The following is a 26140-nucleotide window of genomic DNA, read 5'->3' on the forward strand; positions in this document are numbered from 1 at the left end:
CCGTATTTAAAGGGCAGCTCCGGGCGGAGGGATCCCACCTCCGCGTGAGGCTGACCGGCACTTCTTCCCCGCACACACGGCCCGAGCAGCGGGTGGACCGGATCTTGTTTTCTCTCAGCGAAATCCCTCCGCCGCGGCGCAGCGCCGCGCTGAGCTGTCATGGGAGCGGCAGACCGCGCCGTCCCTCCTGCACGGCCGGGGCGCGGGGGCTGGAGGGCGGCCTGGGCTGTCTCTGTTGCCGCCGGAGTGAGGGGGCGGCGGGAGGGAGCGGGGGCAGCGGAGGTTACGGGAGGGGGGCGGGCTGTGTTTTCTTTCCAGCGCTGTATCCCTCCGCGGCGGCGGGCGTGAGGCCGTGCTTGCCGCCGTGTCCCTCCGCCGCCGGCAGCGCAGGGGCAGGCGGTGTCTCCCCAGACGGGGCGAGGAGGTCGCGGGCTTCACCGGCAGAAAGAAGAAGAAACTTAGGAGCGCGGTGGCCTGCCCGCCTCGGCAGCCCGGCGGAAAGAGGGCTCCCCGCAGAGAAGAAAGAAAGAGGAGGAACCGGCGGCGACAGCGGCCCGTCCTCGCGGCCGCCCTGCGGGGTCTCTGCGAGGGAGCCCAGGGGACTCTTTCTCGCGGGGCTCGGCGGAGGGATCTCTACGCGCTTCGCTCCGTCGCCTCCCCCCTGCACCGCTCGCTGCTCGGCGCCGCCATCTTGGATTTTAATCCGCCATTTTTTTCCTCCCCCCACTCGGAATTATTTTTTATCACTATCGCCGCTTTTTTTTTTTTCTCCCCCTCCTTCGTTTTCCTCCCCCGCCGCCCTTCCCTCGCTCAGCCTTCGCTTCGCCCCCTCCCCACCTTCCTCCCCTTTTTCCTCCTCGCTCCTTCCCCTTTGATGATTCATTTTCCCCCAGCGCCGGCTGGGGCAGCGCCGAGGGACCCAGCGCGGGGGCAGCGGGGAGGTGAGTCCGTGTCTTTGGGGGGGGGGGGTGGCCCTGCGAGCGGGACAGGCGCCAGGCCCGGCCTGTCAGCGGGCGGTGCAGCGGGGGGCGCCCCGCGGCGGGGCCGGGGGCTCCGGGGGGCCGTCAGGCGGCGTGCCCGCTGCGCTGCCCCCGCCGCGGCCCGGCTGGGGCGGTGAGGGGGGGCGCGCCCCGCGCAGGGCCCCGCCGCCGGGGGTAGGGGGAGGGCGGGCTGGTCGCCGCGCTGACAGCCGGGCCCGGCGCTGCGGGCCCCGCGGGCACGGGGGTGTCGGCAGGCGGGGCCGGGGGCGGCGGGGGGCCCTAGGGGGCAGCAGGGGGCCGGGGAGGGCCCGGCCCGGCCCCGCCGCGCTCCCTGCGGGTGGGCTCAGCCCCGGGGGCGAGCGGGGACCTGGCAGGGCCGGCCGTCGGCGGCGGTTCGTGCGGTCCCGCTGCGGCACTGCCGGGCCCGGCGACACGGCTCCCGCCTCGGGGCCAGCCCCAGCAGCAGCTCCGAGCCCGGCTGTGCCGCTCGCTTGGCATTACGGACTGTTTGAGCCACCGTTCCGCGCTCGGAGCCTGCTGCAATTAACGCCTGACATCCTGGAGTGTTTCGTGATTTTTATTTTTATTGTTTTTTTATCGCGGAATACATGCTTTTAAGGAAGGGGGGAAAGCACAATCTTTGTCCGGCATCTGTATCTGAAACTTAAAAGTCATTTGGTCTTCCACACGCTGCTCGCTGAAAAAGTGAAGCAGCGGGTGGCAGAGAGAGTCCGTGGTGTTTTGTCGAGTTGTGTCGCAGGCTGTGTGAGGATCTGAAGTCTGTAACTTGGTGTAGTTGTCTGGCGGGTTGAACTCAGCGCAGGGTGACACATATGAGGCGGCGATTTGATCGAAGTGTTTAATAGCGTAACTACGAATACATAGTGGGAGGTTTTAATCAATGAGGCTAAAATGTGTCAGAGCAAGTTGAGACAGTCATGCCCTGTTTCTGTCGTCTTGGCACTGTAGCTGTGCGTGCATCCTCTTCTGCTTTCACTAAAGATGATCTTTTGTCTTGAATTCTTCAAGCCTTCTTCCTTGCAACTGAGGCTGTGTGAGGAAATCAAGATTTATTTGATTGAAAAACGGGGTTTGTTTACCCTGCTATTCTGTTATTAGAGCCAGACACGTACAAACATCTCTGCTTTATACCCATTTGAGTTTGCAAACTGGAAAGTAAGCCTTATTTAAAGTAATTACTTAGTGCATTGCGTATTAAATGAATAAGTGGGATGATTAAATTAATAAGTGGGATGATGTATCCTTGTATACTTGGTAACAGGACTGACAAGGCTCTTGAATACTTGTTTTGCTCTGCTAGCACTATCCTACTGCAGGACTACAATTCCCAGTATCCTTTTCACTTCAAACAGCGTTGTGCTTTAATGCAACATGCCCAAATTAACATACTAAGTGTAAGGTATGTTACTTCTGGGCCAAACAGTGAATCCATAGCTGTGGTTTGAGAACGCAGAGCATTTAGGAGCAGTCCTAGCTTAAGTGCTCCTGACCTTGTCCCCCCACCCTCCGGCAGCATCCTCTTGTATACTGTGGTTCAGGCCAGGGAGGTTCGGACTTTTCTGGTGACTCCCCTGACTCGGTCACCACTTGCCTCCCCAGTGGTTTTGCTGGCACAGAGGGAGGATGGTGTGGAAGCAGGCACATACAGGCGGGGAGGCAGCAGGGCTGCTTTTGAGGTTATGCTGGTTTGAAGCCTTCGTTGAACTATGGTGTGGTTTGTGCCAGCCATGGTGGGGCTCCCCTGAGCTGCTAGGTTCAGCTGAACCGGTGTAAGTCACATAGCTAAACTCTTCAAACAGCTGATGCTTTTTCTTCCCCTCTGAAAGGTTCTGCTGCTGCTCCTCCGGTACTGCATCCTCTCTTGCTCTAGTGCCCATTGGATCCTTTGCTAAACCCACTCAGCACATTAAACCAGCAGAAAAGTACCCGCTGACCCCCCTGTTGGGGTAGTAGGTTAAACTGAGTTATGGAGAGGTCCGCTGAGCTCCAGAACTGGTGGAAATGTTTGTGTGAATTGGCAGAAACAGCAAGCTTTTGGACTGGTCTGTGAAAACCTGCTAAACGCTGGAGTTGCTGCAGTGAGCTGGGGGGGAATCATGCAGCCTTTAGGGTGCTTTGCTCAGCCCGTTATTTGGTTTCACCCTGAGCCAGCACCTAGTGGGGGGGGGGGGGGGCGGGGAGGGAGAGGAGAAGGGACAGGAGCTGCTGAAGCATTTCTCTGTGCATTCCCTCTCTGCTGCTCGTTCGTACTAGCACCTATTGCTTCTGTGCCTGCATTGTACTTGGATTAGCATCCTGATTGACACACAGAAATCACGTGGCAGCGAAGGGACTGGCACAAGGGAAAGTGGCAGTGTACAGACTGAGCTATGGGTGCGGGGCTGAATCCTGGGTTTGGCTCCGGTTTGAATCCACATGTGCTCTCACAAACCCCCATCCTGGGGCTGGAGTTCTGCAACAGTTTGAATTGACACGAGCTGGTAATTTTGACACAGCCTTACAGCCTCCCACGTGCTGCTGTTAACCCCTGTCCAATTCTTCACCGAGCTTATTCTGAGCACTAAGCAGCTGAAAAGAAACATCCAAAAAACATTTTTTCCCCCTTGTTTTTCTGGTGGTTTAATTTACTGAACCAGCTTATCCCAGGGGCAAAGAAAGTCAATCAGGTGGCTGAAATAAGCATCTGCAGGGGTGGGACTGAAGTAGCATTTCCTAGGTAGCTTTTGTCCTGTTGAGGAATCACACCCTCAGCTCCAGAATCTTTGAAGTCCTGTGGGACTGCCTGGCCTGTCTTTGAGGTACAGCTTTGACTACACGGATTCTGGGGAAGTAAAATCCCAGATATCTTTTCTTTTTTTTTTTTTTTTTTTTTTTCTTTTGGTCACCTCCTGTGGTTGCAAAGACCTCTGTTCCATGCCTGGTTTTGCCGTGTTTTAGTATCATCGATAATAATTTGTAGTGTAACATACAACGTTAGGTTTCTGTTTGAAGTGACACTGTACCTTGGCTTCACACTCTCTGTGAGCCAGGAGCATCCTATGCCTCCCTTTCCTCTCTGGCTTAATGGCACTTGTCTGAGCTGTCAAAAACAGTAACTGAAATAAGATTTGAGGCTGTTGAATAACTCCTTAAAGCTGCGCAATTTTTCATTTCACTTTGACTTTGTTCAGAGTCTTTTGTGGTCTTAGAAACTTAAAACATTTTTTGGGGGTGTGTGGATTTTTTTTTTCTTCCTTACCTGGATGCAGTGGCTGTAGGAAATAGTCTACAGCCTAGTGATTCTATAGAAAACCTGGTTGCATAATTCTGCTCTGCTTCCCAAATTCCAAGGTCTGTTGCTTTTTTTAGAACTATCAATAATGAAACTTATATCTTTTTTCTTAATATCACTGATTTCTCCAGAAAAGCTGAGGCTGTGGTCTTTGGGTCTTTTTTTTTTGTGTCCTGTATTTGCCTTAGGCCACTGTCTTGTTGAGGAAGACTTTTTGCAGCTATAAATTTTAAAAGAAAGCACCAAAATAAACAAACAAAAAAACCGAAAACAAAACCCCAAAACTGGTTTAGATGTTTGAGTTCTTAAACAGAAATAAAAAAGAAACCCTATTTTAGAAGGAAGTCCTTTGGCTGCCTGTGTACTGGAGACCATAGGGAAGAGGAGGATGACCATGCCTGGGAGGAAACCTCCTGGTCCTGATGTCTTTGCCTGTGGCCTGGAGAGGGATGAACAAAATCCACTGTCTCTATTTAGAAGCTGTCCTTGTCCTTTAAGTAATAAATATATACAAAAACTGTCTTATGGAAGACTAAAATAAATGATACTTGAATTTCTTATGGTTACTGATGTATGTGTTTCTGTGGCTTAGGGTTTTATTGATTTGATTTTGTTCAGCTTTTTTTCCCCCCTCACAACAAAACTTTTCTGAATTGATAGATTTCAAAGATGAGAGCCTAAAACCTGGGAAGCTCAGACAGCTTTTGAGATCCATTTTAACCGCCATAGAATTTCTTTACTCAAATTCATAGGTATTTACTACACTTCCCAGTATAAAAGGACTGAAGCTTTCCATATGTGATATAAATGTGAATGGTACTGTTTAATCAGTCTGGTAAACACATGGATAAGTCTGGCTTTGTGAGCGTATTACATGATGACCGCGTTAATGATGTTTGTGCTTCAGTTGTTGATTGGTGCTTCTGAATGTTACAGAAATGCAAATAATGCTCACAATAAATTTAGAACCAGGTAAATGAAACTTGAGTTTTCATTTTTGAGGGCACTTCTGCAATGAAATGTTAAACTCTTCAGTGAGAGGTGCCAAATGTGATTGAGCTACTTTTTGACATTTGAGGAAACGTGCCTGTAAAACTACCATAATAGAATTGTAAAAGGCAGTATAGTTATAATGAGTAGTAGTGTAATTAATAAAGGGTTAAAAAAGCAATGTGGATATTTGCATTGAAATATAAAAGGTCCCTTGGAAGCTGTAGTTGTGCTGGTAAACTTCACGGTATAGATATACCCAAAGTCATAAATGATCCATGGGTGATGCTACATTATATAATGGTGGAGCCCTTTAGCAGGAATTTCAAAGTATGTGGAGGTGGAATATGTTCCTTTTTTTTCTTGAATAGGAAAATGGTGTTCATCTCTTACTTGTCTCTCTCTGTTCCTAAAGGACTTGTCAGCATGAGGCTGATGTAGAAAGTGTTGAGAGCAAACCTCACCTGAAGATGTATTAAGGAACACGGGGTGATGAGTGGGGCACCTCTTGCTCTCTTTTAGGTTATCTGTTGGCACTAGGAGCTGTGGTATTCACTGGGAAAGGAATCCTGTCTGCTGGTTCTGGCTTTTCACACTACCCCTTAAAAGCAGCGTTTGTCTATTGGGAGAAGGAGTAGAGGCTGAAGAAGCACAGTTGCGGTCTTCAAGTTTGTCATCTGGCTGGTATTAGAAAATAAAAGGCAGCAGTAGATGGAGACAAAGATTGTCTTGCTTGCTAGGCTCAAATAAATGGTTTTTCACAAGAATATTTGCTAGGCAAATGACATGATTTTGCTTGGGAAGGACTTCTGTTGTCATCTATATCAAGGTACTTTGCAGCAAAAGTGAGTATTTTTCCTAACAAAGTATATACTAAGAGTATGGTTTGAGTGTTTTTCTGTGGCCACGTTCCTCCTTACCTTTGCTATGATACTTCCCTTGTCGTTACTGTATTTGTTAGGGAGAAGTGTGTTGGCAGAGATAGTACTCACCCTTCCCCAACTGGACTGATGGAAGATCAGTTTCCTTCTTTGTTCAGAGTACGCCTTTTTCCAGCTGGAAGTGTAGCTACTGTACCTGTTAGTTGTCAGAAGTGCTGCTGTATTGGATGTTTTTCCTCCAGATCGTTGCATCCAATACAGTAATTGCCCATGGTCTGACTTCATGGTTGACTTTGTTTGCCTGTACTGCTCCCAAACTGCATGTGGCGCGCTGTGGAGTATAGTTGCATCCTGGCTTACAAAGAGACCGAGGCTGAATTTAGTGGAAGTCTTTGATGTAGTTTTCGTTTTAATGCTGTTTATTACCACTGTTACAAAAACGGGGAACAGAGTTTAATTAAAGTATGTAGAGCTGTAAAAGTAATTAAGCAGAAAGAGGGGAGATTGAATTTGTCATTAAGTGTTCATGTGGTAGTCAGTCAGTGGCAGATCTTCATGGGATAGCTGTGTTCTGAAAGAAGTTCAGGTGGGATGCTTAACAAGAAAGTTTTGGGGTTTTATTTGGGTTGTTTTGGGGTTTTTTCCTTTTTAAATGTATGTTATCAGGCAAGCTCTATGATGGACCAAAAAAAAAAAAAAAGCAAAACAGTTTAGTGTTGCCTAGTGCAGGTTTAGCTCCAAGATTTCCAGGGGTCGTTTTTAGAGGTGCTATGTAAAAATCTGTGGTTCTGCTTATAGCTGAATGCAACGAATAGGGTTTTCCCAAGCAAATTTTCAGTCCCTGGTTTGTTTTCTGAAGGCTGTATCTAGTAACTTCCTAAAGAATTTTTTCATTATGCAGAGCAACTTTTGCATTCTGGTAGTCAAACTGGCTGGTTCCAGCTCAGTTAAAGATTGCTGGTCCAGCAAAATAGACATTTTAAACTGTTGTTTAATCTTGAGGTCAAAGCCAGTCACCACTTGGCACTGGCAGCAAGAAAATTCCTTGTCCACTAAAATTGTCTCAATTCTTTTTCTTTATATTGAGGCAGTAGCTGAGCCAGCTTTTCCTCAGTATGATTTGTTATATTTTTGTCAATAATCTTACTATCCTTCTTTGACAATTTGTAAAACTTTTTAAAACCTGCAGACTTCTGAATGATAGTTCTATGAAAATGTTTGAGCCAATATATCTATTGAAGTCACTTACCTACTGTTTTTCTCTAATACCTCAATCTTCTGAATCTTTTAAAGCGACTTAGTTACTAATCGTCTGGCCATAAATATTTCTGTAGCTTTAAATTCCTCGGTTATGGAGTTGTCTAACAGAAATCAGTAGTTTGCTACTCTTAACTGATTAAAAACGTAATTTCTACAAAAGACACTGTCAAAACTTTTGTTAGTTTGTTGCAAATTTCTTAGCAGATTGAAATGCCTGTTACGTGGTGTTATCTGCTGGGAGCAGAGCATGAATGTTCTTTTTTAAATTACAGTAAAAAGAAAAGGTATGCTTTGTTTCTTTATGAGGCAGCAGTAGGGAGGACGATTAATTAAACCCAAATAAATTAATTACTAATGCATAAATGTAGTTGTAAAATAGTTGTTTAAATCAGCATTGGATTTTTTCCTGCAAGTTACACAGAGTGAGACGCAACTGTGTACAAAAGCATTAGTAACTTCCTTCTAATTATTTATGCAGAAGGCATTGAGGCTACAGACAAAAACTAGCATGTGCTTTGCTGGCCACTGTAAAATTTCAGCTCTGTTTGTGACCCCACTTACTACTGGCCCATTGAGCCAGGTGTGTTGTGACTGGGGCTTTTTTTTGTTCCATGGAACAGTAAAAGTAGCCTGGGCCCTCTAGATCATCATTGAGGGTTTTTTGAACTCTGATTTTTCAGTAAAGGTTTAACATCTTTCCCCCACCCCCATTCCAAAAATGTTGTCATTTTTCTGGTTGCTTTTCTTTTTCCTATTGTTTCTTTAACTGTGTTCATCTTTAGTTCCTGGAGGATGTTTATATAAATGTCATTCTTCGCCGTAGAGTTCCAAACAGGTTACAGGTTTCATTTATTAGGAAATAAAATTGTAATTGGGTGTGTTTGAAAATACTCAATTTTTGGTGTAACATAACTGTGTGTCTGTTTATCCATGTGTATGTATGCCTATATAAATATATAGGTATAATGTGTGTATAGTCCAGCTCTTAAACTGCTATGGACAGCTCAATTTTATCAGCTTTAGAATTCTGTCTTTGCTTCCAGATGTGATTGTAAGTCATAGGACAATCCTTCACCTGTGGATATCTGTACTTGCAGCAGTTCACTGTACTAGTGCTAATTAACTGCTTTTCTTTCTTTCTAATACAAATGCAGATCTCAGTCTTTCCCCCATCCCCTTTTTCTTTCTTTCTTTTTTTTTTTTTCCTTCTTTTTGTTAAAACTGTGTCTTGGAAACAGTTTCCCAGTAAGTTCTAATCATGTTTATGTTTTGCTTCTGGTAGGAATTGGAACTGAAATTATTCATCCACTTCTCCAAGCCTTTTGAAAAGTGACTAAATGCAACTGAGTCAGATTGTCTGTGGGAATGAAGTGGCTGGGAGAATCCAAGAACATGGTGGTGAATGGCAGGAGAAGTGGAAGCAAGTCGTCTAATGACCATGCACAGAATCAGACCAAACTGCAGCATGCTGGAAAGGAGAATCCGAAGACGGGCAAAAATGGAGTTGAGAGAAGGTCTAGCAGATGTATGTACATGTTTATGGGGCCTAGCGCTGTATGTCATTCACCTTATCAATTTGCAAGTCAGGCTTCAGTCTTGTCTTCATGAAGGAGGTCTGCATTCAGCATGTAGCTATCGTCAGAAGTATTAATCATGTTTGTATTTGTTGGATGTGTTAACTCACTTCAGGTATATAGATCTCTTCAGATCAGTCCAAAAGTTAAGTGAAGAAAAACTGTATAAGTATAAAATACATGATTGGCATGAAGTGAGAACTAGTGTGATTGGAAGCAGATGATAATGTAATTTGAATTACTAGCCCAACTTTTAGTAGATGTGCATGTAGAAGTAAATCCCATTTTGAATGAAGTCACATATATTGATAGTCGTTGTGAAATGGTTTTAAGGAAGATGGATTTTTATTTTTACTGTTGGTCTGGGCTAAATATAAATTCAGTTTAAGTCCTTTGAATAAAGGATTCTGGGAAAATCAGGTTTGAAATTTTCACATTTATAGGTCAGAAACTTGAGAGGCAGGCATAACTGAACTGTGTAGTCTGGAAAGGTGCTTGTAGTGGGGGAGGGGAAGAGAGAAGGAAAGCAAAATTAATTAAGACACCCATAAAATACATTCTAAAATAGCTTTCTCCATTAGCTACTACAAAAATGAACAAAAGCAAGAGTGAAAAATTAACTGTGCTCTTGCTTCTTGAGATACCATATATCTCCCTTAAATATTGTATATTGTTTGTCTCCCAACCCGTGGCTGTCTGTCCATGAGCATAGCTGGACTTTGTAACATTCCTTAAACAATATCTAATATATGCTCTCTTGTTTGCAGGTAGCGGTGCTTCAGGATTTGAGGGTCAAAGTCGTTATGTGCCTTCCTCTGGAATGTCTGCCAAGGAACTGTGTGAAAACGATGACCTAGCAACTAGTTTGGTTCTTGATCCCTATTTAGGTTTTCAGACACACAAAATGAATACTAGGTAACTTGTCTTTATTTTTCTAGAAAAGATTTCATCTTCTTAGTTGATGTAAGCAGAGCAAAACTATGGAATTTCTTGCATGTTTGTGGAAGTCTGAATAAATAGCTATTTGTGAGTAGCTGCCACCTTTAAAACGGAATTGCATGTGAAACTGGAACTCAGAGCTGTGTGGCAGCGTGCATTTGTAACGCTGTCATAAGTCTTTCTGTTAGCCCTCATGTGTTTTTATGCTGTAGAACAGGTTGTTGGCAGACACTGTTTCCTAGCTTAAACAGTTAAGTTAATCATAAGTTTTAAACCCTTAGTCCTTTGAAATATTTCAAAGATGGAAATTAGTGTTTGGGGACTTTTCTGTTTATTTCATGTGCCTGGGTGCTCCCCCCACCCCCCTTACTTGTAGGACATCACAAGAAAGGTGCAGCTCCTGAGCACTTCAGTGTTGGTGCCGCTTGATTTTAAGTTCTTGCAGACTCGTGCTAAAGGAATGATATTCAGACATGTCTGCATGTATAAGATAAATTAATGTGCACGCTGGGAACTTGCTTAAAAAAAGAATTGCATATACTTTTGCACTGTTATGCACTTGTCTGAATACTTATGGTCTAAATTCGGTGTGGCCGTAGGGTTTAGTTGTTGCATGCTTCTTCCTGTTTTATAGACGTACTGCTGATTGTAAGTATAGTCTGTAGATCTCTATTAAGCTTTTGTTTGTGTACAAGATCTGCATTGCTAGCTTAATGGAGAAGCTGTATGTAAGTGGTAAGTTTCTAAGGACAGGAACGGTGTGATTATTATTGTACAATAATAAGAGCTGGGGTTTCCAGGCCATACATCATGGGAAACAGGCTGCTCAACCCTTCAGACTGTTGCTGTGGCGGTTTTTAAAGAAGAACAGTTTACCTGCAGAGCATGGTCACATAACCAGAGTAGCACTTAAGTAGATTTTTGTATTTATGTATGTAAAAAGCAGATTGCCTCAAAAATGTCTGCTAGACTAATTGGTGGTGTCATGTAACATAAATGGTTGCTGGTATAACCTGACAGCATGAGTTGCACATGAAATTGCAGCAGAGTGGTCCTAATCACTGTAAAGACTTGCTCCAAAGAGATTTTTTTTTCCACTGGAGACTGCAACATCTGTCTTTGAGGAATACTTGAGTTCTTCCTGTTGCGTCCATGCTATTGCATTGTGCAGTATTGCATTGTGCTATTGTGTTGTGCCTCTGTGCTCGCACATTGTGCCCAAAGCTGTGTCCAGGTAGACGTTCTTACAGTTCAGAGTGTCTTTGTATTTCCTGCAGTTAATCAAGCTAAATATATATGCTCAAAAGACTGTTGTTGTTGTTGTGTGAATGGTAGTCTGCAAGTTATGCACGGGTAGTTAATTTGTACGCTTTTTATTAAGGAAAAGATGTATTCATTGTTAAATAGTTGGAGAAGCTACTTTCATAAATGTTTTCTGCTGATATGTTTTGAACACCTAAAATACTACTTTAATTACTAATTTGAATCAAAAGACTACACAAAGGCTATCATCATGTATTTCTTCCTATCTCAGACTTGGAGAACAGTTACAGGCAGCCTTCAAGGACTGTAGTTAATAATCTTGGAGCACTATGGGAAATACTTAGGTGAGGCTTACAATTCCTACCAGAAACACGTCTTCTTGGCTCTTTCATAATGTCCTATTGAGAGAGTTTCTATTGTTGCAATGAGTGAAAATAAAGGCGTCAGCATAGTTCTTGTTTATCTTTTTCATACGGTGATGACATCTGCTTGTTACTGTACCTGTGACACTTAGGTCATCTTCATTCCATCTAGTAAACTGTAGTCTTTCTAGAGCTCCTGAGATATTGTTCTTGTATGGCTTTCAGGGAAGGTGGAGGGAAAGCAATACAAAAAGACTGGAGTGTTTACCAGATGCCAGCACACAAATACGTGACTGTAGTAGAAATTAAGATTTACAGCTTATGTTTGGGCATCTTCTGCTTCAGTGTGATGAGGTCGTATTAGTTACATAGTTTGTGTATTGAGGTGCACTTAAAATGAAACAGCCATGTACGATGGCAAGCAGCTGTTTCCTGTTCCCTTCTGCCTGGTCTGAGGATGTGCTGTGAAAGGGACAGTGCTACCATTCTGCTTTTACGTGTTCCCAACAGCAGAGGTTTGTAGTTTTGCAACGAGCAGCCCTGTATAAGTTGATGACCACACTGAATTTGTACTTTAGCTTACTCCTGGAAGCCAAGTCTGTATTTTTGTACTTGTCTTCTATATAAGCACTTTCTGTATTTCATTTGTTCCTGTAGTTGAAGAATTTGTAAAGACCTTTTGTTTTGTCTAGAGTATATTGATTAGAGGAAAAAAACCCTCGTAACTTTCTAGTAAAATATCTAGATTATTGTTGGAATGTCTTTGTTTTCCATCTTCTTTATACTGAATTAGTGATCTTATGGTAGAATGGTGACGAGAACGTGATTGTTATTTTTCTTTTTTCTTTTTTTTTTTTTTTCCTGGAGCCATAGCTATAAAGTCCTGCAATTCCTGAATGCCCTCTGTCTTGGGAATTGGGCTGTTAGCTCTGTAAGCTGTCAAGTCAGTAGTGTCTGAAAGAGCTGAAGACTAGTTCTGGAAAGATTACAATTGGATTCCCCACTGAGTTTGTCCAGTGTTCCTCTGAAATACCTTCTTGTCACCAGGGATTTGATGGACAGCATAAAACGTAGCTCTGGAAACATTTTCAGTAGCTTTACCCAAAAGTAACTTTTTCTTTTCATCATTTTGGATTTGCAAGAGAAAGCAGGTTGTCTTCAGAGCTTCTGGCCCTCTTTACAGGCCTTGTGGTCATTCTTTCATCAAATTGGTAGCTCTTATCTCGACAGAATAGCAGATTAGCAATTAATAATAAAAAACCCCACACCCATATGTTAAGAAGCATAATCTTGTCAAGTATAGCTGCTCTAAGAGGTTTTGTTGCTTCTTGTACAAATCCTGTTATATCAGACCTTTTTTTTGTGACAAAGGCTATCCTGGCTGTAAGATTTACTTAGTCTTGCATGCTTGTCCTCTTTGTAAAAACAAAACTAATTTTGCAAGCTATACTTCCTGGGTTGAAGGTTGTCTAACACTAGATACTAAGACTGACACTTGTAAAAATCCAAGTGAATTTTTGTTTATCTTGCCGTCTATTATTTTCAGATGCTTTTCCCCAGGCTGAGCACTGAATCTTGAAGTTGCGTGCCTCAGTGGCTAATCCAGTCTTTACTATCGTGCATACAAAGGTGTCAGCATTTAAATCTTAAGCCAGACTCCTGATCATACTGCTGCTGTTACCAGTCACTGTTGTTTCCTGGTTCCCTAAAGCACAGACAGCATCATGCTAGGGGATCTGAGAGCAGTTCCAATGTCTTTTGAAATTTGCAAGGGATTTAGGAAGTCAAATGCATTGTCAGTTGGTTTAGGGGAATCTAGGGGTGTTTCCTAACTCTGTGTTGCTGCTTTGAGTGATGTTGCAAACAGGTGTGTGGTGCAGGTGGTTTTGTCTGGTAACACGAGACTAAAGGACTAATAAGCTTTAAGAATTTCTATGTTTTCCATAGCAAACATGAAGTGTTTGGGGATGATGTATGGGGAAGCTGCTTTCTCTCAACACTGCACCAAGAACAGTTGCTGGCCTTGGTGTAAACTGTCAGTCATTCCTGAACTTGACCGAGTACATCAATTTCTGTCCCTTTAGAATCACTGTTGAGCAATAAAGACAAAAAAGGCAAAGTGGTTCCATATTACTTGTATTCGTGGGTCTGTGCTGAATCTCTTGTGTGCTCCTTAGCTCATTTCAATATAATAATTAAAGGGCTCGGTATTCGTCTTGAACTGTGGTGTTTGGAGGTAAAGCAAGTTATGTGGCTGTATACTTCAACTTCAGTGTTGTGGCATGATAGAGGTACTGGATTAGAGGTACATAGCTGTTACATGGCGACACCCTGTTTCGAAGTCAAGGTTTTACATTCTTCAGACCTCTGTGTTTGTATACTTTCCAAAATGATTTTATTTGACTTTTGTGTAAAATCTGCTTGCTTTCTCCTTTTTTTTTCTTTTTTTCTTTTTTTCTGATAACTTAATTTGGTGAAGTCCTTTAACTTGCTCCTGGTTGTCTTCCTTCACTGTGTGTAATCACACACAGTGATTACATTGGAACTAACTGTTTTGCTGCTGCTGAATGTTTTGAATTAAAAAAAAAAAAAAGGAAAAAAAATACACCAAACTGTGCCCCTCTCCTAGCCAACACCCACCACCTTACTCTTACACAGTTTTTCTACTTTCACCTTTAATTTCAATAAATAGTGTTATAACTCCAAAGGATGGAGTGGCTTGCATCCTGTAGCCATGGTAACTGCTAAATTAAATTTACTACATGGAGTGTCAGAATAGGAATGAAGGAAAGTGTTGGGGCTTTTTTTGTGTCCCCCATATGTATTTCGAACCCACCCACCCCCACCCACCCCTATTTATTTGCTAACCATATAAGGAGAATGAAATGACATGGTTATTAGAATTTTCTTTATGTCTGTTCTAGACTGTATTGGAGTTTTGACCACAGTTGTGTGTGTAGTTTCAGTTCAAGAAATTTAAGTAATGTGGATTACTTTCATCGTTAAAAATGACGTTTTGAACTTTGGCCTTTAAAGAATCTGGGTTTTTTTCCAGATAACAACACTGGATATTAAGCACAGAACAAGTTGATTTTTTAATATAACTAGATTCTAATTAAGATACTTGTACTACAAGGTTGGGCGGGGTGGGAAGCCAAAATGTATATCAACTAAATCAATTGTTTCCACTTATTATAAGAAGATTATTTTCAGCTTCTGTTGTGTCTTGAATGCTTAACAGCCTTGCAGTTTCAGCTTGTGTGCTGAATCTCTGGTATTAGATGAACAGTAACTTGCTGTCTTTCCATAGCCACTTAAATAAAAATACCCAGACAAAGTGCCTGTTGTTAAGAGGTTAATGGGATGCTATGTTTGATGAATTCACTCTTCTTGATGTTCCCTAGTCAGAAGTTAAGAAAGAGGTTTAGAAGTATAACTCTTTTATCATGCACTGGTATGCTAGATGGAGTTCCGTACTGGATCTCTTGCAGGATCAATTTATCCTTTTTGTTCAAACTCACTGCTCTCAGTGACTAAGACTGAGCAAGGTACTGTGCTTCTTAACTTACCAGAAACTCTCCTTTAACTTCCTTTATAGGCAAGCATCTCACTGACCTTTGGCTTTATACCTTGGAGTTTCAAGATTCTTTAAGTATTTCCGAGGTAAGAGAAACTTGAGAGAGAGAGAGAGCTTTGCTTCCCCCAGCCATTTTCTTACATCTTCCTTATTGAGACCACCTCAGTTTGCCCTTAACTACTGGGATAAGCTCATCTTCTAGCTGATTTTGAGATTGCAATAGTGATAGCTTTTTTGGATCCTGTTGACTAGGGAAAAATAAGTATTTCCTAGGAAAGTGTGAAAAGTTTCTGTTCTGCAGCTTGTCAGGAAGAAGGGCTATTATTATTTCTTTAAAGATGCAGTGATAGTTTTTCATTCTTGGCTTACTTCTAACAACAGACTGTTTTGCAGCAGACTCCGTGTGAGACCTGACCCCTAAAGCTGTTTGTAGGGTGGCTCAAGGAGTCTGTGCCTGTGAGCAGATTCAAATACCAGTGTGTCTTGTTCAGTTTCCGTGATTGAATCTGATAAAGGTACTGTTCATAGGAGCAAACCAGAAATCTGGGTAAACAATTCTGACTTTAGTCGTCTCTCTGTTTAGAGACGGGGTTGGCTGGTTTGTTTTGTTGGTTTTCTTGTGCTCTTTCCATCTCTCGATTTCTCTTCTTTGAACTGGGATCTTATTTCACTGACACTTAAAAGCCAGTTTCTTTGGCTCAGTTTATAGATATATACATTTAGCTGTGGGGTCTTTTCAGGCTGTCTTCATGGTGGTGCTCAAAAACAGTCATGTAGATTCTTCTAACAGATGCATAGATTTTTTTTAATTGTTGTTGTGTATAAATGAGGAGGCTGTGTAACACCAACATGATCATATTTAAGGTTGCTTCTCAAAAGTGGTTGGCTTTTTGGTAGTTAGTGCTGGGAAAGACTAATGAATAAACTGCTATTTCATGATACTCCTGGGAGAAGTAAAGTGTCTTATCATCAGACCCTCAAATTCTTAAGGAACACTTGACTTCTAGACTTCCTTGGTGTATTGGCTTCTTCAGTGTCTCAAATCAGAAGGTACCTTTTAAAGTATATATGGAGATACACCTGAGAAAGTACTGAAGATTTCACAGGAGTCTGGTGCAGTGTTCTGGATTAGCTCTTAAACTTGATATGCTCTCAGTGCAGTTTGCACGTGCTGTTGAGCTGTAAATAACTCGCAAACTCAGGCTCACGGTGCAAAGTGTTGTTCTGTTTCACTGGTTTGGGAACCCTTGAGGTGAAATGCTGTACATGATGTTGTTTTCCAGCATCTTTCCATGTACTGGTGGACACTTGCTTGTTTGGATTCCTGTTTGTCTTTTCTCATTGTCTCTGTCTCATCACCATGTAAAGAATACTGGTATAGCATTTTGATAGCGGTACTACAGGTGGTACTTAGTGCTAATTTTTGAACCCTTGAGTGCTGAGAGTTGTGTTCTTTGGAAAACCCAGTTCCTGTTTCAAGTTTCAGATGCCTGGCATACAGTGTAACGTTCGTCTGACCTTTTCGCATTTTGGGGGTTTTACAATCTCTTCACCCCCTTCCAGTTTCCAGCTGCCTTTTTGGCCTTTTCAAGACTTGGGTTTACACTAACTATTCTGCTTGTCAAGAATGATGTTGCATGAGTTTCTAGTAAACATTTAAAGGAATTCCACCAGCAGTGTGGGATGCCTGAGACAAGAACCTGTAGAAACACCTACTGAATGGGATCAGTGGAGGTATGCAAGTGACTTACAGGGTTGGGGCCAGGTTCTCAGCTACCCGAGGTGGCTAGTCAGGTGGACATCCAGTCAGTGTCTGAGAGTAGTATGCTGTGAAAGACCAGAATAGCTTTGGGGCTATAAGAAGTGTATGTAATTGCTAGGAAATGCAGGGTGTTGATTCTTTTTCTGTAGGTCTTGAGAGCCACTGTTTAAGCATAGCATTTGCTCTACATTTTTTTCCTCCTTTTTTTTCCTGGTGGTTGAGTGGAGAGATCCTGCTTTCTTTAGTTTAGACCAAGCTTCTTGATGATACACAAGTATGCTTATGTCTGTCTGCACTTCCGTTGCCTGTCTCAGGTGCTAATGCAATTTTAAATGTGATGAGTTTTCCACCTATCTTTGCTCCTGCAGGTCACTTAGCTAAAAAGATGGTGCATTTCAACATATACATAGAATGTAAGGGAGAGGGCAATTGTTCATTTAGCCCAGCAAGAGCAGAAATCGCTGAAGATCAATTTCTGCTGTAAAACCTGTGGCTTTTCCTCTTGTTATGTTTGTGGATAAAGACGTAACAAAATGTTGGCCTGTCATGTTGGTACATATTGGTGTGCTTTGTACTTCTCATGATGTAAGTACAATTGAGTGTTGAGAAAACTGTTTCTGATGAAAACTGAAAACGAGAGCAAGTCCTATTCTGAAACTAGTCAGGTTCAGTTCAGGCTGTATCATTTTAAATTCCCTTAATATCTGAGGAAGCTCTGTGAGTTATGACTGTCAGATCTGGGAGAAGTCTTCCTGCTTTGGGGAGAACCGGGAGACACACTTCTTATAGCTGACTGGCAAGTCAATGGTGACTTCGTTGTGCTACAGAACAAAAATAATAATGACCATGTCACCTGTAGTCTGGAGGGAGTTTTCTTCCAGGATGAGGTCTCACCAGCTTGTTAGGCATTTCGCTTTTTGGGGAGATGGGATAAGTATATTCTTTAATAAAGAACTTGATTGAAACTTCTTGGCACAGTGTGTGCTACAATTCTACGTGGGCTTCTGTTTCTTGATGAACTCTTGCTATCTTGTTTGGTGTTATCCCAGCCAGAAGTAAACTTAGCAAAGTCTTCTCGGAACTGCTTACTGTATCTTCTTCTATGAAAGCTCACGGTTTATGCTGATAATTTTTGCCATAGTCAAAAAGATCTAAAAGGTCACTTAGTTATATTACAGGGAGGTTTTTCAGGTGCAGAATGTGGAGAAGACATGTAAAAGCAGTAGCACAGGACACTGATAACCTGTAATGCTGCTGTTAGGAAGCCTGCATTGTACCAGGAGCATAAATACAGCATTTTACTTCTAATGAGGGAAATTGAATCCTCATCATTATTAGTTATTTCTGATTAAGCTCTTACAGTTTTACAAGGTGAAGTAAAATTGGGCTGTGCAACACTGAAAGTATTTTGTTTTCTCCATACAAGATGCATAGAAGCAGCAGATCTTATTTGATCATCTGAAAAGAAGTTACTGGCAACATTCAGTGTTCAAAGATAAGGATAAGCCAAGTGATATGGTAATTTTAAAAACAGGGTATCAGTAAGGGAGTTGATGAGGTTTCCTTCCACCAGCTGCAAGAATTTTATTTCCCCTTGTTTACTTCTGTCATCAGATACATTTGGTAAGTAAGAGGAAATAAAATTGGCATGGTAACACACTTCAAGCAACAAGTAATGGGACTCAGTCTTACGGATTTAATCAGATGTTGTTAGCTTGTTTAACGCTTTTGTCATACGCTGTGTAAGCAAAAGGTGTCAGCTGTGAAAGGAGCTGCAGAAAACTGTTTCTCTGGCGAGCCTGGAAAATTTGTATCTTTGTGAAGAGTTCCCTGGGGTGTCTATACTTCAAAAGTGCACAAAACCTGCCTCCACCCCAAAGTGGAGCATGTATGGGTATGTGCTCAGTCAAAAGTGATGTATAGAAATTGACATAATCTCTTAAGTTCTGCTTTATCTCAATGGTTTTGCAGCTCAAAAATGGAGCTCCTACTTCTTGCGGTCATATAGCTTTTTTCTGTAACCGTTTTTTTCCTGCTGAAGATATGAAGGATAGTTTTTCTTATATCTCAAGCTTTGAGAAGAAGGCAGAATTCTCTGCTAATGTACCATGTTTTACTGTGATATGTTACCTACCCGTGATTTTCAGCTACCTGTTTCTGTAGCCAGTATTTTGGGGGAAAATGCTTATGATCGCACTAACTTCTGGAACTTCGGTCTTCCACAGATATTGTATCTATGCTGTGTATTGCAATTTGTAGGTATTTCTTGTGTAGTCATTAAGAGTTGTGTTTTATATGAACACAGATGTTGAGCTTGCGATCTACAGAAGCCCATACAGTGCATTTGTCAATATAGTATGGCTTTGGGTTGGGCAAAAGTTGATTTGAAATCATTCCACAAGACAGTTGCACATTTTTTTCTGTTGTGAGATTTCTTACTCAGTCTTTTTAGTTGTGCTGTTGAATTGTTTGCTCCCAGTTTAAAAAAATCTAGTGTAGTATGTGAGGTTGTAGAGGGCTTAAATTTAGAATCACACACACATGCACACTTCCCAGCCTAGCTATAAAAGGCACAACTGTGCAAAGATCCCTTAATACTGGTGTAAACTAGGAAACTTACAGCCAGTCTGTTTGCTGGATTTTTTTGCACATGGTAGTAAATTCATTAGGAAAGTAAGGACAATAACGCTTTTATTATGCTAGCTCTTTAGCTGTTTTGTTCAAAATGATCGGCATCAAAAACAGTGAAATTTTATTCTGTGTTGGTTAATCTTATCAGAAATTTGTTCAATAAATAAATTGTGCTTCTCAGCAGAATGGAGGGCTTTAATGTTCCAGGTAGTATGCTTGGCTTTACCTTACCTCAAGAAACGAGGACCTGTGATTTGAGACTATAATGATCCATTCCTTTACACTAGGAGTTAAATATTTATATGGCTAACAAAAGAACTCCATGCTGCGAGTAGCTGTGAGGAAGAGTTGAGAATGAGTAACAATGGACTGGAATAGTTTTATTCTTTATTTCAGATTTCGACCTATAAAAGGAAGGCAAGAAGAACTAAAAGAGGTGATTGAACGTTTTAAGAAAGACGAGCACTTAGAAAAAGCCTTCAAGTCCTTGACGTCAGGTGACTGGGCCCGGCACTATTTTCTTAACAAGAACAAAATGCAGGAAAGGTTGTTCAAGGAACATGTAGGTGTATTTGTAATTAATGTGCTTTTTCAGATGGTTGAAAGGCTAAGAAAATGTACAGATTTCTTAGGAATGTAGCAGTAGTAAAGTAATGCACTGCTCTGTAATGTTACTTGTTTGATTTCCTTTTAACAGAAACTTGCTTTGTTTTTTTAAAAACCCAGCTAGCTCTGTGTGCACACACAAACCTTTTTTTTTTTTTTTGTTAACTTACCATTGCCTTTTATTTAATACACATGTAAAAAGAAGAACACATTTGCCTCTTTTGCTGCTGGCTTAAGTCATAAGCAGATGAGGAGACCTGCTTCTGGGAGTCGAGTTTCAAAGACTTATTTCATGCTTTGAAAGGGTTTTTTCTTCCTTTTTTGTTTATTTTGTGTTGGTGGTTTTTTTGTTTTGTTTTGGTGGGGGTTTTTGTTTGGTGGTTGTAAATTGAACTGTGTGACTAAAAGATGAAGGAAAAGGGAGAACCCTTGCTACCTCAAAATACCATAACTGTTTTGGTTATAGAGGCTTTATGTGGAAGGTGTTATTCCTCTTCCTTCACTTCCCACACCCCAAAGCCATTTTGTATATAGCATAAAGGTGGTTGACTCTGAAAGTTGCAAGGAAATCACAGTATTTTTTTACTTAAAAACAAAACAAAACCAAAACAAACAGAAAAGCAACCAAACCTTCTTCGGGAATGAGTGTGTTGTTCTCAGATACAACCAAAAGGAATCTGGCCTACTTTAAAGTGATCAAATTTAGCAGTGTAAAAAAAAAAGTAGGTAGCAAATAATTCTGCTTTCCCAGAGTGTTTTTTGAATAGTACATCTGCACTTTAACTAAAAAGAATGTATTCAGCAATCCCTGAATTCAGTATCTACATGTGTTATGGAAGTAATATATTTTTCAGAACTGGATAGAACAAAATAGCATCCTGTGGATTGTTAGGTCTCGGTGGTCCTTAAAATTCTTCTTGAATGCAACCACTCAGTGACCTGAAGCAGAAATCCATTTTCATTGGTTGGGTTAATTTTGTACCATTTGAGGAATCTTAATTTTTTTAAACTCTTTGGATATTCATGTTATCCATGTGAGGATTCCTGCAAGTTACTCTGAAGAAATAATATGAACATAATATGTATAGCTAAAATTTATAATCAGAAATACATTTCAGCAAACAACATCCCACTGCAGTATTCATTTTTTGTGTGGTGTTTTTTGTGCGGTTCACTGACTGTCATTATTTTTATATGAAGTACCTCACTGCCTTTTTCTTGCTTATAACAGAAAAGTACTGTTTTCTTTTGTGGCAGGTATTTATTTATTTACGAATGTTTGCAACTGACAGCGGGTTTGAGATACTGCCTTGTAATCGGTATTCTTCTGAGCAGAATGGAGCCAAAATCGTTGCAACGAAAGAATGGTAAGAAATACAGTTTACTGTTACGTTCTATTTCTGTCAATTATTCTGGAAGATTCTAAAAAAGAAAACTAAAAAGTATGATTTAAAATTAAGAATGCCACCAGAGAAATAAAGTTTTATATTTTTACTTGCAAATTAAATTTGGTGTCTGTTTTTGCAAAGTACTTAACACACAATACCTGCGTATGTGAGACATTCCTTTGTAGATTTGGGCGTAGCCACACAGTTTTCAGTATACAAGGTTTTTTTAATCTTGTTTTCAGTCATAATTATTTTCCTCTAATCGTGAGTTGTTGGCCTTTGGTGAGAAACATGACCGTGTCAAGACTTGCATTATGCTGGATTTGCTACACAACAAATGATTGTGGGGGAAATGTGCTTTTTCACCTTGGTGAAACTGAGGGGTGTTAATTTGCATATTTTGGTTGTGCAAGATAAATCTCTCCTGGAAACACAAAGTTGGAACCCCAGTGTATTTCCCCATCTCGTTTTGGCACAGCTGAGTTTTATTATAAGCATTTCCATGGCAGCACCAGCAGATCCCTGGGTTAATTCAGATTTCAAAATCAATGTTCCCCTTCCTTCCCCCTCCCCTCTGTAATTTACAGCTGGGTTGCCTGGTGGCAGTACATGCTCGGAACAGCACATCTGAGACGATGACAGGCCCTTAGGTGCAGGCGAGGGATGAGTAGCTAGACGTTACGCTGGCAGCGTACCGAGTGAGCATGCCATTGCAGTGGGGGTACGGCCTCGGCGTGTGGGAGGGCGAGCTGTAAGAAGGTTGAGGGCAGTAGCTCTTCGTGACTAGCTAGAAGGTCCACAGTCATGATAGAGTCGGTATTTTGGGGGGTTGGGTTTTTTCAGTTTGAATTCTCCCCTTGGCTGATTCTTTGGGGTAGAAGCTTTATATTTAGGTCTGTTGGAAATGAATTAACTCTTCATGCTCAAAGTCTTGACTGACCTGTGAGAGAGCAAGACAGGAGGCCCGCTTCCTAACCCTGCTGATACCTGGAAAACTAGTGAGACTCAAAACTGATAAAGAGATCTCAGCGCTCTATATAAAAGAAGAATTTTGCACTTAAAAGGCTCAGCTTCTAGTTCGTGCCCTTCATGTACATTTAGTATCTCCACATTCATCTGTGTCGGAGTAATCGGGCCAGAATTTGGAAGGCCACTCTGAAGAGCAGTGGAAACCATGCCCTTGCAAGATACTGGAGATGGTGCGCTTCTTCCTGGGCTGGCTGCTCGGCGCCTCTGATCTGCTGTACTTATGGTGGCAGGTCGGCTGGCTGCACGCAGAGGCACCATGGGTTTGTTGGTGTCCTGCCTCCAGTGGTCTATTTCAAGGACCAACTTGATGCTGAAGAACTACTTGTGAGAGAGGAAAACATCTTGCATGAATTCTGGCCTTTTTTAAGTCGATACTATTGGGTGTTTTTAAGGAGCCACGGAATTCCAAGCATCTTTTACTATGGGGTGTTTTCCTGACCAAAGCAAGAAGTATAGGAAATGCAAAAAAGAGCAGCTGGAAGAAGTCAGAACATCTTAAGTGTTGATGGGGGGCGGGAGCATGCACAAATAAAAATATCTTGCTTTTGGTTTTAACAACTGTAGAAGCTGAAGTAAACAACTCTTGCAACTACTTGCAGTCTCAGGAAATTATAGAAACAATGGTGGTAACGTCTGTCAGAATTGATGTAATTGATTCTGTGTAGTAGCATAAAGCCATTTATTTTGTGTCTGACAAAAAGTCTCTTCAGCCTAATATCTTGTCTCTAACCGAATTAAAACAGGAGGCCTGTAAGGATTGAGAAACGGTTTACAAAACGCTTCCCGTTATTGACAGCTTTTCTTTTTGTGAAGTTACTTTGTAATTTTGGCACATGTTCTTATTTCTCCTACTCTTCTTACGCTAAAGGAAACGAAATGATAAAATAGAATTACTTGTGGGCTGTATTGCTGAACTATCAGAAATGGAAGAAAACATGCTGCTGAGACATGGGGAAAATGACTTCAGTGTTATGTATTCCACACGGAAAAACTGTGCGCAGCTGTGGCTCGGTCCTGCTGCATTTATCAATCACGGTGAGTAGTAAGTATAGGAAGCATGTTAAAGGGCTGAATCAGTTCTGCTTAGGAGTGTTGTTATATGTGAGCTGAACAACACGGGACCTTAGGGGAAATGTCTGAATCTGGCACGCTGGCTTATCGTAGGGCAAAATCCCGTGGGGATTTTCACAGACCAGAGCTGATCACCTGTGAACTGGGAAACTCATGGAAGGTGCTAGGAGGTGATGCCTTCTTCCTTCACGGAGACTTTGGAACTGGCAGCTAAATTAGTGGAGCATATTGCAGGCTACCTTGAATTCTTTGTGAATTTAGTCAACAGTAACGTATTTCTTAGGTGAGCTTCTTCTTTGTGAATTTAGTCAACAGTAACGTATTTCTTAGGTGAGCTTCTTCTGCCGCCTTTAACCTTTAGCACAGAGGCTTAACTGATTCTGTTGCATATGTATGCTGAAGGAGAGCAGGTAGGATTTAAGATAAATCCTATTACCTTAAAGAGGAGGGAAACTTGAACATTGGTGATAGCGTAAGTAAAAGCTCAGAAACCAATCTATATCAAAATACGCATCTTTTTATATATAGCTTTGTGCAATACTAATGTAACTCCCAGTATTTAGTTGAGATTCTACAGTTATTGAAGACAGAGTGAATCCTTACTTTAGATATCTACAACTATTCATGTTTCAGGTCTTATCAACAGTTAATTGACTTTATCTTTTGGACCTTTTTCAGATTGCAGACCTAACTGTAAGGTAAGCAAGAAATTAAAAGTAAATAAGCACCCCACGTTTGTTTGTTTGTTTGTTTCAATTTTCCCTGCACCTTTTCCTCCCCAACTGGTTGTTTTGTTTTGTTTTTTTTCTTACTTAGATACTGTTCAATCTTAATGATTATGATTAACCTCTCCCCCACCCCCTTCCTGTCATCTCCTTCCTCAGTTTGTATCAACGGGCAGAGATACAGCATGTGTGAAAGCTCTAAGAGATATTGAACCTGGAGAGGAAATCTCTTGTTACTATGGAGATGGGTTTTTTGGAGAAAATAATGAATACTGCGAATGTTACACCTGTGAAAGGTATGCATTGATGTAAATAAGTTTAAGATGGAGTTGAGCGTATTCATCGTATATCTGGTGAACCTGAAAGTCCTTGATTATGAGTACTTAGATTTTTTGGATGCATCAGGTGATCAGGCCCAGCCAGCACGGGCTTAGGAAAGGCAGGTCCTGCTTGACTGACCTGATCTCCTTCTGTGACAAGATGACCCGCTTAGTGGACGAGGGAAAGGCTGTGGATGTTGCCTGTCTGGACCTTAGTAAAGCCTTCGGCACCGTCTCCCACAGCATCTCCTGGAGAAGCCGGCTGCCCACGGCTGGGAGGGGTGTGCTCTGCGCTGGGTTGGAAGCTGGCTGGACACCGAGCCCAGAGCGCGGCGGGGAATGGAGTTACACCCCGCTGGCACCGGGCACAAGCGGTGTCCCCAGGGCTCGGTGCTGGGGCCGGTCCTGCTTAATGCCTTGATCGATGATCTGGGCGAGGGGATCGAGTGCTCCCTCGGTACCTTTGCAGATGACACCGAGCTGGGGGGTTGTGGATCTGCTGGAGGCAGGCAGGCTCTGCAGGGGGATCCTCCTTTGATTGTTGATTTTAACATAATATGGACATACATTCTCTTTCAGGACAAACTAGTTTTACGTGTCTGAACATTTTCACTAACTTGTCATCTTCGTGTTTTAAGTACAGGAAAATGTTGCATTTTAAAGCTAACGTTTGGGTAATTCTAACTTGAGGAATATGCTTTTCATTCACCAGGCTGTGTTACAGCAATCAAATATGAGATTTTATTTTTTTGAATTTTGAAATTTGAATTTTGGGGAGTTGAGCAAGGAAAAATGAGACCTTAGCAACACTGATGAGGCAACTGTTGCTTTGTACGCCACAAAAAATGACGTTTTAAGTGACCCAATTTTGACTATGCTGTAAAGGGTGTTAATTTGTAATGTTGTGGGAAGGCTGGCACTGTACAACTTTTTTTCAAGCCTTCAAAAGTCATCACCAAGAAAATTTGCGTATCTTTATGTATGTGCGTGTACTGTTCTTAGGTGAGCCTGCTGTTCATGCTGGCAAACTTGAGACAGCTGGGCACCAAAGATGACATGTCAGAGGACTGTTTTGTTTGTAGCACCATTGCTTTCTGACCTGAAACGGCTGTTGCTTGTGCTAAGTTCAGTCTAGGGTCTTCAGAATTCAAAATAATACTGAAAGAATGTTCCATCTCAAATAAATACCACTTAATTTGAGAACAAGCATTGTGTCTGCATAATAATTAACCCTGTGGAGCTTGAGATACTGTTTGATCGTTTTGGTGCACTTGTGGTTAAGATTCATAGATTTCCTTCCAGTACAACACACTGGAATCCAAACTGAAGTTGTCTTCAGTAGTTATGGAAAGTGCAAGCATACTGGGTTATTAAAGTGTATCAGAGGAATCCTAGTAGTAGTGGTTGAAGTGCAAGTACAGGCATTCTTAATCTTCATCCTTTTCTGTGATTGCTTAAAAAGAAAAAAAAAAAAATCAGCCATTTCATTT

General features: G+C 41.8%; 1 protein-coding gene across 2 annotated transcripts in view; it reads left to right on the forward strand.

The window, feature by feature from the left end:
• The first annotated feature begins 411 nt into the window (after window positions 1–411).
• The window catches only part of KMT5B (lysine methyltransferase 5B), a 30413-nt gene continuing 4684 nt past the window's right edge, over window positions 412–26140 (forward strand). Inside the window, exons 1-8 of one of the 2 annotated variants that reach the window (XM_080405514.1) lie at window positions 412–941; window positions 8686–8928; window positions 9745–9892; window positions 19908–20073; window positions 21375–21484; window positions 23403–23569; window positions 24284–24303; window positions 24490–24626. In XM_080405514.1, coding sequence (XP_080261640.1) covers window positions 8769–8928; window positions 9745–9892; window positions 19908–20073; window positions 21375–21484; window positions 23403–23569; window positions 24284–24303; window positions 24490–24626 — 908 coding nt within the window. In that variant the 5' untranslated portion in view covers window positions 412–941; window positions 8686–8768. Of the gene's footprint in view, window positions 942–8685; window positions 8929–9744; window positions 9893–19907; window positions 20074–21374; window positions 21485–23402; window positions 23570–24283; window positions 24304–24489; window positions 24627–26140 lie in introns of those variants that run through there. The other variant, XM_080405515.1, reaches the window with a different exon arrangement.

This window comes from Falco punctatus, assembly GCF_963210335.1.
Source record: "Falco punctatus genome assembly, chromosome: 10".
NCBI lineage: Eukaryota > Metazoa > Chordata > Aves > Falconiformes > Falconidae > Falco > Falco punctatus.